Source organism: Tiliqua scincoides, chromosome 7 (assembly GCF_035046505.1).
Source record: "Tiliqua scincoides isolate rTilSci1 chromosome 7, rTilSci1.hap2, whole genome shotgun sequence".
In the NCBI taxonomy this organism is placed as follows: Eukaryota; Metazoa; Chordata; class Lepidosauria; order Squamata; family Scincidae; genus Tiliqua; species Tiliqua scincoides.
Window position 1 is genome coordinate 46,961,791 of NC_089827.1, and position 13,227 is coordinate 46,975,017.

The following is a 13,227-nucleotide window of genomic DNA, read 5'->3' on the forward strand; positions in this document are numbered from 1 at the left end:
TTCCCACAGTGGCCCACCAGATAACTCTGGGATGCCCACAAGCAGAAGACATATTTCTCTCCCACTACTGCGCTCCCATAACTGGTATTAAGAGGCATATTGCCACTGCATAGCCATCATGACCAGTAGCCAGTGACATGACTTTGTCCCTCCATGACTTTGTCCAACCCCTTTTTTAAAACCATTCAAGCTCGCAGCCATCACCGCACCTTGTCGCAATAAGTGCCACAGACTAATTATGCACCATGTGAAGTTTTTAAGTTCCACAGAACCGTCATAAGACATAAGGTAGGTGAGACAGCATTTCAACACGCTTGTTAGACAACCCAGATGACAAAACTGAGGCTTGGGAATTCTGGGTACAAAACAATGTAAAAATTTGAGAACCACCACATTCTGGATTGCCTGGCCGGTCTTCAACAGGGAGGGTCCTCCAGTAAAAGAATTCTTATTTCCTTGAAGGCTGTTGCACAAGTCAAGACTGTCAAGGATGAACATTTATCAAGTTAATAAGCAGTGCTTAAACAAACAAGTGTCAGTGAAATTGAATCAGGCCACAGGTTCAACAGAAGGTAGCAAAGGGAAAGTAACAGAAGAACAGAATTAGTCATTGCAGAAACAGATGCAACACAATGCCACATCAGGGAGCTGCAACCTAGGAGTGATGCTTCCAGACCTCACACCTACAAGACAAAACCATGCTTGAAAGTGGGTCAGAGTCAGCTGAAGGTTCAGAAACTGCAGCAGACACCAGAAACAGGCTTGTTGTAGTATAGGTGGTAATACCAGGGTCATACACCTCTACGTCTTTCCACCTGTGCGCTCTGCGACATCAGACCTTGCCAAAAACCCTGCAACACCTAAAACACTTAATCCTAGTTAAGTCTTGCAACATTATAATGATTTGCAACGCTTATACAGCTCATGGAACATGCCGCTCACAAGATTTACGCAACATACAAAGCCTGGCATCAACTATCCACCCTGAGCAGATAGGATCAAACTGAAATTGTGCTAGAGGAGAGTGAGACGGCATAAAGAGAGCCAAAAACATTACCCGACACATTTCCACACAACCTACCAAAGGAACCCTTTAGCTCTAACACTGTGTGTCGGCATCCTTCAGTCTCGGAAGACTATGGTGTCACGCTCTGAATGGTGGTTCTGGAACAGAGTGTCCTCTCCAGTGCGCGAAGCCTGGGTAAAGTAGGTATGGAGGATAGGCTGTTACCCATGCAGCAAATCCCCCCTCTCCACGTCGCTGAAATGGTCCAATGGAAAGGCAGAGGCCAATACGGTTGGTTCCAGCGGCGTTGCAGGAGTTGCCAGAACGTGACTATGTTCAGCCATGAACTGCCTCAGGGACTCCGGCTCCTGATTTTGCCTCGAGGTTGACTCCTGAAGCCTTTTCCGTAACTGGATGTAGCCACAAGGCAGTGGAGGTTTGGGATCAGAGTTTTCCTTCTCTCAGATGAGCTGCCTTCCCAGGCTGACGAGTCACACAGAGCCGTGTATGGAAGTGACACATTAAACAATTTGAATGCCTGGGAAATGAAGAGCTTGAATTTTAAAATGCAGTGCGCTCTCTGTTCAGCTCGCTCCATTACCTATGTGGCATTCTGACTTTCTGCACCTGGATTCATCCCCTTCGGGGCCAGCATGCCTTTGCAGAAGCAGATTAAGTAAGCAAATTAAGTATTCATTCTTTGTACAGCTGCCATTCCAAAGGAGAGGGGGGAAAAATCAGGCCCAAGGGGCTAAACTAGGGACTCCTGGCAAACAGAGGGAAGACACTTTCAACAGGGTGCGTATACATCACAAGAGCTTTTAAAAATCCAGAGTGTTAGTACAGTGTTACTAATTAGTATCCTGTGTGTGTGTGTGTTTCTGGTTTTTAAAAATTACAGCTGGAATCCAGAGAGTTACACCAGATGAATCCAGAAGCTTGTGTGTTACCTGATGGTATTTTTTACTTTTCCCTTCCGGTCGTTGACTCTTGCCCTCTGCTGCCCCATACAATATTAGAACCTGCTCTTCAGGCTGACCTCATTTAAATATGCCATGCAGAAGGGCTGCTGTTGAAAAAACACACCTTCCAGGTACACAGAGAAATAACAGCACAGTTCTGGGGATCCTAGTGACAGAGATCAGTGGATAAGCCTGTTAACCTCTTGCTCACTGGGCAGAGAGGCAGCATCTAAAGCAGTAGCGCTTATATGCAGCGGAGAGGGCAGCTGCCCCTGTTCATCCCAATGCAGCTACGTTCCCATTGGTTGTTTTACCCTCACCACCACATTGCCCCAGAACGCAGCACTTTCATGCAAACCCATTCATTTACATGAGAGAAATGGAAAGGAATGAATTTGGGGGTGTCCCTGCACTGATAACCAAACATGTTTCTGCTAACTGCAGCTGTTAAGAGCCAGGCCTGCTTCTCCCTGCATGGCACCTTCTCAAGTTCTGTTTATTGGTCCCAGCAGTGCATCAAAAAACATTGGTGTGTAATATATACTGCATGCACGTGACACAGACACCCTGAGCCAATCACAGCTCCTCCCCACACGCAGTCAAGAGACAATTGTGGATTTTACGCAGCACAGAGGAACACTGTGGGGACGTGTGTCGCAGATATGGGTGTTGCTACTTATATAAAGCTGTGCCCAGCTAAGATACAAAATTGACCCAAATTTCAACTCTTTTCAGTCTTCTCAGTCTATGAAAACAGATTAAACAGCTTTGAACTGAATGAAGAAACATTGTAGCGAACATGCACTATTCCGTGACTAACTTTGTTCCCTTGCTTACGTAGGGTCAGGACTAATTGTAGATGTGTTGGGGTCACCGTCTCCCAACAAAATGGTTGAAGCAGCTGCATTTCATAACAGACTTTTATATCCTTCCCCATCAGAAATTTGATTCAGAAGGAAGGGGCAGTAATAGCCACTGTTTCAGAAGAATCTGCTGATGTTCTCTGTTTCTTTCCTCACTTCCATTCCCTCATCAAGAGGGATCAGAAGACTGCCTCCAATCAGAGCAGCTCTTCAGATTATCTTTCAGCAGCACGCAAATTTGTCCAGCTGCACAGAAGACAGGGTGTCTATTCACAAGGAGAGGTGTGGGATTCCTGAGCAGTAGATCAGCTAAACCTAGGTTTTTTATCCAAAGCAAGAGACCGTGCCGTTCTTCTTGGTTGCACATTGCTTAAAATGCAAGGGTCCACCAAAAGGAAGCCAAGGTGTTCCAAGTGCAACTGTTCATAACTTCGCACATTGGCTTCAGTGATGTGCACTGCATGTGCAAAGATAAGAACATTAGAAGAGCCCTACTGGATCAGGCCCAGGGCCTATCTAGTTCAGCTTCCTGGATCTCACAGTAGCCCACCAGATGCTCTGGGAACACATAAGACACTTGCATCTTGCTGCCACTCCCCTGCATTTGACATTCTACTTACCCTCACACCCTCCAACGAAGACACCAGACTGCACTTGGGTTTAAGTTGGGACAAACATGGGCCACTTTATTAAACACAAGTGAACAATTTTTAATGCATGAAACCTACTGAACACACCTTCCCTCCCTCGCCAGTCTGGGGTAGACAAAAAAAACTGACCTCCACAGCAAATTTGGATGAGAGAAAAAAATTCCGACCTGGTCCTCATGATGAGCGACCAGCTAATCTCAGACTGTACATTCCCATCATGGCTTGTAACCTGTACTTTAACAGATACCAAAATGAAGCCACACCTGGGAGGTGCTGGATTATTACTTGGTAATCTAGGGTACCTTTCAGCTTGAACATGGCACAAAAATTGAGTTTATGACTTTTACCAACAGTGACAGAGAACTATGTCAGGAGAAGATATATCTTTCACAAGTCCTTCAAACACCAATCAGAAACCTGCAAACTCTGGTGGAGTTGTATAGGGATCCCTTAAAATGGTTAGGATTAGGATACTAATTCCTGGTAGGATTGTACCAGAGTGTTTGTGTGTACACAAAGTTTCTCCTTGCCCACATGGTTTCTCCTTGTCCACATTCTGTTTCACTCACGTGCAAAGTTGCATAGCAATCTGACAATGTCTAATCAGTAGGTGCACTTTTTGATATCAGCCAAGTCCATGTCAAGTGTCTGGACATGGTTCAGAATGGATGCAGAAAAGGGACAGTTTGTTGTAGGAGTCATCACTGGAAGTTCTGTTAAGGAGTAGGGACAGAGGCTTCCATCACTGATGGAGTATGCCTTCCATCTGGTCTGCTTATGGAGTCTGTTCTCCATCAGAAACACCAGCTTCAAGGAGCATCACTAACATATGAACCTGTTTTAGATCACTGGTCCAGTGTAGCAGAATCTACTCCAGCTAGAGAGAACACTCCAAGGTCCTGGGCAGAGGACTTTCCCAGCCTTCCTGCTCTCACATCCTTTAACTGGAGAGATCAAAGACTGAACTTGGAAACTTTCACATGAACTGACAAATCGAGCACTTTCTGTTCTTCCGGCTTCTGAAAATCCTGAAGCGCTTTCCAGTTGTTCAATCATGTGCAAAGACTACAACCCTCACTTTCAGTATGTAACAGCCTCAATCATGGTTGTGTAGCATGATGCTAGGTTACAGTAAATGTATTCCTACAAAAGACTACCCTTGAAGACACTTTAGAGGTTGCACCTGATGCAGAAAACCCACCACTTCCAGCAGCATCCCACCTCATCCAAAGGTCTGTGCTGGCTCCTTATAGCTTTCTTCCTGACACAACCTAAGATGCACATTTTAACCTACAAAAGTCTAGACTCTGCAGTTGCAGGTGCCAGTAATCGATATCGAAAACATCAACAGTCTAAGACCAGAGTCTGGTACCTATTCACCAAAGTACCACCACTTCTTAAAAAATGGCTGAAGGATAAAATAACTGGACTTGGCTCCTGCTTTTCTGGCAATAGCCCCGCAAGTAAGAATTTTAAACAGACCCATTGTTCCTGATTGGTCAACAACCCTACTTGCATGCCTGAAGAATTATCTAATTCCTTGTACCCCAGAACAACCTTAAAAACAATAGAAAAAAGGCACACAAAATGTAGAACATTTCTGAAAATATTTCATGAGCTTTTTCTGTCCCTAGTGGCAGAATCAAGTTGATAGTTTGGTAGGAGAGGTCAGGGTGGGGTGGGCTAGGGAAGATAAGCTAAGATTTTTGGATCTGGTTTCAATTTGTGAGTTTACAACACTTTGTAAGATTTAATTTTTTAATTTACCATGTTCAGGATACAAAGAACTGTGCGAATAGTTTTCAATGCTCGAAGGAGCTCTGGACTTGTGAGTACTGAACAGCAACCCTTCATACCATACAGAACAAATCTTTCAAATCTCCAAGTCCTTTCAATAGGGAGTTTGCGATACAGTGTAAGGCTCAGGGTGGTTCTTCGGAGCCAAGTCCATTAAACTAAGCAATACAGCAAAATTGCTATCTAACACCCAATTTCCAAAATCCACAGAAATAATTAGAGATCATATTGCATCCAAGCATTTGAATGCCTCTCTAACAGTCAAATCTGTAAATGAAACTAAGTTTCAATAATTGAAAAATCACAATTTGTGCGCCTATATTCTAGCATATGGACATTTCGTACAAATGAGAAGAAAAATTTCAACAGCGAAACATTGTGTTAGAAATTGGTCCCATGGATGTAAAGAATAAACGTTCCCAGCACACAGCTGTTATGTACATAGTGTAAAGTTAACAAATACCAACAGAAAATGCTATTTTTATGAAAATGTTGCAACATATATAGGTCAAGAGGAAGTTGTGGCAAAATAATAAAATACATTTCAAATACCATACTTGCACCAATATAGGTATAATGAGAGGATTGCTGCAAAGATCCTATTTGATATATATACACAGAATTTTAAACTTCTCTACTATTTTTGATACAACACTGCTTTTTAAAAAAATTTTTTACATATGGTCATTTGAGTACAACACAGTTGTGTGATGGGGCATTTGTTTTTTAATCCAAGTTACTAGCTCCACCTCTGTCTCTGTTTAGGTGCACCCCAAGTTCCATCCTTAGTCACAAAGAAGGCTATTCACACATCACACAGTTCATACATACATATTTGCATGAGAAAGACTCAACAGGTTCATTATAAAAGTGAACCTTTGGACAAATGTAGGAAATGGATTGTGCATTGAACATAATTCAGGAATAACTGTTTACAGAGATCAACAAGCTGTGTACAGAGATACACACAGATTGTACACACATACAACACACGTACAACAAAAGAAAATATTTCTTTACTCAGTAGTTGGTCTGTGGCTCTCCTTGCCAGGGGATGTGGTGATGGCAACAGGACTAGATGCCTTTAAAAGGGAATTGGACAAATTTCCGGAGGAAAAATCCATCACTGGTTACAAACCATTATGCGTATATACAACCTCCTGATTTTAGAAATGGGTTGTGTCAGAATGCCAGATGCACGGAAGGGCACCAGGATGCAGGTCTCTTGTTGTCTTGTGTGCTCCCTGGGGCATTTGGTGGGCCGCTGTGAGATACAGGAAGCTGGACTAGATGGGCCTATGGCCTGACCCAGTGGGGCTGTTCTTATGTTCTTAAAAGTGATGTAAAAATGCAGTTAAATTGCAACATAAGCCAAGAACTGACACACAAGTGCCAGAGTGACACAAACAACAAATTAAGTGGGGAGCAGGACTGAAAGTCTTACAACAAGCCAGTCACATTTCTGAAGTGGTTCTTCCTGCCACTGCAAGGTCTCCAGACAACACAGTTTGCCACCATCTTGGGCCATGAAACCCACCATGTGGGAAGTGCTCAAAAGATGTACTTCATAGTTGCCACTCCGTAATGGGGCGATATCTAGAACTGCTCATCATACCTATGAGGAGAGTTGCTATGCCATTACTAGAGGCTACCAGAATGCACAGCAATTCTCCGTCAAAAGTTTCTGTAACCATTGCAGCCCCAGTGTGGAACAGTAGCCACATGGTGGGTGTTCCTGTACACAGCACATGGCAAGTGTGTCATTGGGCCCTAATAAAGTGACCCATCTTTTGTTAGAAGACCTTGTTAAATCTATACTAGCTTTTGGATTATGTCCAAACATTAGAACAAATAGAAGGGTAATTAGGGCCAGGAAAGCTTACCCTCCCCTGATATTTTGGATGTCCCCACATCCAAGAGGTCCCCACATCCAAGAGGCTAAGAGGTGGTGATGTTTTGTGATATGGAGGTCTGGCTCAATTGGTAGAGCTACCACCTTGTATGCCTGAAGATCTGAGGCTGCCAGTTCGAAACAACCGGAAGTACCCGAGAACTGACGACATGCTGATATACTGAGGAGCTGACCCTCAGCTAGTGGCAGACAGGAGTTGCTGTCAAGTGGAGCGTGGGAGGCGAAGGGCCAGAGAGAGGCCAGACCGGGAAGGAATCCAGCTGGAACGAGGAGTTCTATGAAAGACTAGAACTGTTCAATTGTAAAAATCCCTACGGGGGGGTTTAGAACAGCCTGCCTATGTAAACCGCCTTGGACTAAAGTCTGAGGAGAAATCTGACGACCAAAGAAAGGCGGTATATAAATACCTGTATAAATAAATAAATAAATATGGAGCTGGGAGAATTCTCTTTGTGAAATTCAACCTTACTTGAATTATGCAGGAACCTCTGGCCCAAGCTACCCTTTTTGCTTTCTGCTTGAGGCAAACAAGCCTAGACAACGTACCATGGAACTGAATTAATGAGTGTACAATGCATGCACACGTATCTATGAACTCCATGTAGTCTACCTGGAAGGGGTTAGTTGTTTTTTTTAACATGTGTATCCTCATGGAATGAAGGCTCATTTTTACCAAGTCTTTAAAAGAAAAAGTTTTGTCCCTTTAGAGGGAAGATTCAACCAGGACTTGTCAAAAGCATTGTCCATTCCCCCCCCCCTCAAAAAGTTTCTTTCAGGAAGCAGAAGTCATCTGTGCATGCTCAGAGTCACTCTTGCCTTGGTATTAGGGCTTAATTCAGAAGTGGCAACAACTTTTGAGGGAAAGGGGGCATTGCTTGAATGAGTAATTTTTCTTTGCATACTTCTTCCGCTGGTAAGCAGATAAAAAGTTTTTACACCAAGACTTCAGTTGGATAAAGTCACTGATGGGCACATTTCAGTCAAAGGAAAAAATCTCAAACATCTGGCACAGATTGCACAAATTCATTTTCTGTGCTGTTTTTCGTATCTATTCTGCCATCACCACCATAAATATTCTTCAGAAATGTGGGCCTCTGCCTCCCTTTCCAACTGACTCTTGGAATGATATTAGATGACTGGCAAGCAAACAGGGGAAAAGTAAAAACCAGGAGCAAGATCTGCCAAGTTTCAAAGCTTCGGGATCTCACCCAAAGAATAAGACTATTATAGCAGCAAAGTTCTCAGCCGGCCACTTTCTTCTCAACAACTTAATGCTGTGTACACATCCAGGAGCCTCTTAATTGCGCAGAAGCAGAAAGGAAAAGTCCAGTCACAAAAAGTTACCCACAGGGCTCTAAGCTCTTTAAGGAGTAGGAAATTCCTGCTTCTTTTAAAAGTAGGGAACACATTAGGCCCGGTCTATGCAAGCCGTGCAAGGTTTCTGCTGTACAAGAGCCATCAGATTTGTACAAAGGCCTGGGAGGAACAGAGAAGCATTCAAGTGACTTCCCCGTCTGTCAGCGTCTCTGTTTCCCGTCTGCTGAAATTCCAAACTCCAGGCTCTCCTCCATTTTCAACCAGAAAGCTGTTTTGAGAACTTCTCAATACACATTCACCAGGTGAGGCCTCTTATCCCCCCACCATTGTGATGAGCCAACTTTTAACACACATTGGAAAGGGGGGGAAGAAGCAGAGGGAACTTGGCTATGACAGCCAAAGAAGATGAAATGGAAGAGAGAGGCCAAGTCCAACCCAGCTCATCCTTCCAAAAGTGTCTCCTCCGACAAAATGTAAGCCCAAGGACTCCTAATGGTAGGGTAACTTTGCAGGAAGCCAGATATGCACTGACCAAAGCTTCTGATCCTCCCCCACAAACCCCCTCCCCCACTGTCTGTCTCCTTTCCTCAAAAGTGGGTGACCCTAACCCACCATCAAGTTGACAGATCCCCCCCCAACTTTCCATGCCCCCCCCATGATGCCTCTTTTCTCACCGTGTTGTACAGCAGGGCATCAGAGTCCACCGCTTCTGAGAGCTCGCTCAGCTTTCGATCCCAGTGTAACAGGCTGTGCTCCCCACCTTCCAACACCTCCATAGTCAGTCACAAGCACAGGGGTATCAAAGAGAGGGGCAGGGAGAGGGGGGGGCAGAGGAAGACAGGGCCACCCTCAGCACTGGCTATTCAGGCACAGGACTCAGTCCAAAAGGCAGATCCCCTTTTTCCTTAGCCTTGCAAGGGGGTGGCCAAAACCGATTATAAATTTCAAAAACTTCAGAGAGAGTCCAAAGCTTTCCCAGTCTTCAGCTGCCCACTTGCTCACTCAAAGATACCAACAGCCTGAGAGCTTTGCACCTAAGCTGGTCTCTATATGTGTGGCAGCTTTAATAGAGAACTGGAGTCTCTCTTCCTCTTCCTCTTCCTGCAGCAGCTCCAGCACTAGTCCCTTCTCTCAGCTCTTCCAGAGTCAGACTGGCATCAATCTCTGCCTTGCCCCCTCCAAACCTTGGCTCCGCCCCCCGACCAATGAGGACAGGGGAGCGCTCCTACTTCTTAACCTGCAGACCAATCACAGCCCAAGAAACGAACGCTCTCTCTCCATCTCTTCCAACCCTCCCCGTTCCACAGGCACCTCTCCAGCTGTTGGAATGTGGGCGGGGAATCCCATCTACGTCATAAAAGGAAAGGCCCTCTTTCTGCTTTCCATTCCTCTTTCCTCCCTTCCCCCCGACCAATCGCTTTTGGAGTTGACGGATCCAGCTGCACCGCTGGAAAAGCCCTGCCAAGGATTGGCAGGCGGGGCAACCAATGAACTAGCGACAAGAGTACAGCTTTGGGAGAAGCCCCGCCTGTGTTCTAGGAGCACAATGAAAACAGCAAAGGAGGTGAAAGAGGGGGTGGTAGAGGCTGCTGTTAACCCTGGAGGTGCCAGCTGTCAGTTGACCCAGACTGTTGATTCAAGCCTCTGCATGGGGAAGTGTGAGCAAAGTCCGTACTTTCTTAAGAAAGCAAACATCAGAAGGGAAGGAGGATGTGCCGTTGGCTGGATCCTGGTTAGGGAACAAAGGGACTGAAGCCCTTGAGTGACACAGGGCTGTGAGAGGGCAAGAGGCAGTGTTGCACAGTGGTTGGAGCTTTTGGGCTTGGCTTGGACAAGGGTCCAAAAAAAGGACAAGGGGCATTTTGGGGGCAGAGCCCCCCATGTTAGATTTGGAAAAGATAAGCAATGATAGGTTTAGCATTCATTACACACACACACACACGCACGCACACACACCATGCTAAACATATTTTTTTGAAGTCACGGAATGGAAATGAGCAAAAAGGGCTTTGACTACCAAAAATTAGTCTGATTCAGCTATGACTTTTGGTCCAAAAGCAGAGACGTGTGCATCCCTAACATAAGAAGAGACTTACTGGATCAGGCCTATGGCCCAACTAGGCCAGCTTCCTGTATCTCATAGTGGCCCCACCAGATGCCTCAGGGACAACAAGAGACCTGCATCCTGGTGCCCTCCTTCGCATTTGGCATTCTTAGGTAGCTTACTTCTTAAATCAGGAGGTTGCACATTCCCATCATGGCTTATAACCTGCAATGGACTTTTCCTCCAGAAATCTGTCCAATCTAGGCCATCACCACATCTTGTGGCAAGCAGTTACACAGGCTAACGACATGCTGGGTATAGAAATATTTTCTTCTGTATGTCCTAATTCTCCCAACACTCAATTTTAGTGGATGTCCCCTGGTTCTGGTGTTGTGTGATAGAGAAAAGAACATTCCACTATCCACTCTATCCACCCCCTGCATCATTTTCAATGTCTCAGTCATGTCCTCCCTCAGGTGCCTCTTTTCTAGACTGAAGAGCCCCAAACGCTGTAGCTTTTCCTCATAAGAGAGGTAGGTGTCCCTGCCCAGTTATCGTTTTGATCACTTTCTTCTGCACCTTTTCCATTTCCCTCCATTTCCATATCCCTCAAGCCTAAGAGGTAAGTTTTGAATCTTTTGGTTGCCTGAGTAGCTTATGGCTGATCTAAATGCTGTGGCTGTGAAATCTTGTCTATAGGGAACACAGACTGTGACCATAAGCCCTAGTAGTTTTGATGGCCTTTTCTTTCCAGTAAGCATCCTTAGGATTGCAGATTTCTTTGAACATCCAGTTTATTATTCAGCAACCCATCCTACAATGGGGGTATAAGAGGTTCCACCCTCTCTCCTTCTCACTGGCACCAGTGCAATTAGTGGTAAAAACCAACTGAATGTGTTCTCCAACACCCTGCAAGAGGAAGCAGATAATATCCTGTACCAGCTGCAGTTTCCAAAACATAAAGGTTACTGGGAGATATTACTATCTCTCAAAATTGCCTACCTCACGTTTGTTGGGAGGTTAACAAGGGGTGACTCCATGTTCCTTGAAGGAAATGTGATAGACTTGATCTCCCCTTGCTACTTGATTACATTAAGCTTGCACATCAGTCCCACTGAGTTCAATGGGGTTTCTATTTCAAGTAAGTGTGTGATAAGGCAGCAGCTGCAATGACCAAGCATGACTTATGACACTCAGGATTCTTTTTTTTTCTCCTCATAGCCATATAACTCTTTCATATTTAATCATCATCATCATCATACCTACAGACACAATCAAGTTTCAAGGCTACACAAAAGCCATGATGGTGGCAGTTTCCAATGGTCATACAAAATGGATACTGACATGATGCACTACATGACAATAGTATCAGTACGAAAGGCATTATGTGTTAGCCCTTAACAAAAAGTTAAATTATGTGTTAACCCTTAACAAAAGTAGCCCTTAACAAAAGAAGCTGAATCTGTCCATACCAGAAATGTTGCCACAAGTCACTTTCTGCATTCAGTACAAACCCTTATGATTCCAATACATACACACTTCCTCCTAAAATTACCAGCTTGGGATTTCTTCCCCCCACCCCAATAAATGCTGAATTTGTACGCCCACATAAAGCCTGAGAATATGACTCAGCCTGCTGAAAACTCCAAGGGAGAAAACCATGAAATGAGCACCTGAAAGGAAGACACTTATCGATAAACTTATCACAATGAGTAATATATGCCAGGGAGCCATGGCAAATCAGTACTCCAGCATGAATCCTTACATGTTTCCAGAAAGACATCTCTGCCTTCCGCTTATTCAGGTATAAAACTGACTTCAAATGTTTAACAGAAAACTCTGTGTGTGAGCTTGAGCGAGTAAGTAAGTAAAAGGGACAACAAAGGTGCCAAAATGTGTGATACTCAGATCCAAGATCCCAGCTGGATCTGAAATCTTGATTTGAGGCTGATCTGAAATCATGAGACACATTTGGAGATGCTACAACAGTGTAACATGGAGTCATTTGCATTTCTGTTGCATTTGGGTTCCACTCACCTTTAATTGGGTTTTATATGAAATTGCGCTGTTGGTTTTAGTTGCATCAAGGACAGTTTCATGTAGCCATCAAGCTCCAATCCAGTTCCCACCTGATAAGGGCTCACATAGTAGTTAAATAGAATGCCAGGACAACAAAACAGGTGTAGCAACTTTTTGGAAGAGACATAAAACATAGGCTTTGGTTCTAGGGAAAGGGACTTCCATAAAACTACTGCATTCACTAAAATATTCATTTTCCTGGGAGTAAGCCCTATAGAACACAACAAGATTTACTTCTAAGTAGACATGCATAGGCTTGCTCCATGAGCTTAGAAAGAATCAGACTGCACAAATGCCCTATTAGCATTTTTCTAGTTTTTAGTGTCATAAGAGCTCAATAAATTGGTTCCTGTTCCACCCTGGCTGGTGACTTGATATAACATCTCTCTCCAAACTGTCTGCTGTCAGAGAAATCCTCCAGAGAAGGCCCGCTGATCTTTCCCCTCTTTTTGGGAAAGTGCTCCCTCCAGTCTCACCTCCACTTCAGCAAACATACTGCACAATAGTGATTCCTGTCTTTCTGTTGTGAAATCACTTCTAAGATACTGGACACAGAATAATCTACATTGTGGCCACTCCCCCTTCCCCCTCTTGGAC

At 44.5% G+C, this 13,227-nt stretch overlaps 1 protein-coding gene across 2 annotated transcripts in view; it reads right to left on the reverse strand.

Moving 5' to 3' along the window:
- Positions 1 to 12,675, reverse strand: part of CREB3L2 (cAMP responsive element binding protein 3 like 2) — an 85,841-nt gene extending 73,166 nt beyond the window's left edge. Inside the window, exon 1 of one of the 2 annotated variants that reach the window (XM_066633830.1) lies at positions 12,589 to 12,675. Coding sequence is in view for 1 of the 2 variants with exons in the window: in XM_066633829.1 (XP_066489926.1) it covers positions 9,182 to 9,283 (102 nt within the window). In the remaining variant the exon portion in view is untranslated. Of the gene's footprint in view, positions 1 to 9,181; positions 9,604 to 12,588 lie in introns of those variants that run through there. The other variant, XM_066633829.1, reaches the window with a different exon arrangement.
- Between the last annotated feature and the right edge of the window lie 552 nt (positions 12,676 to 13,227).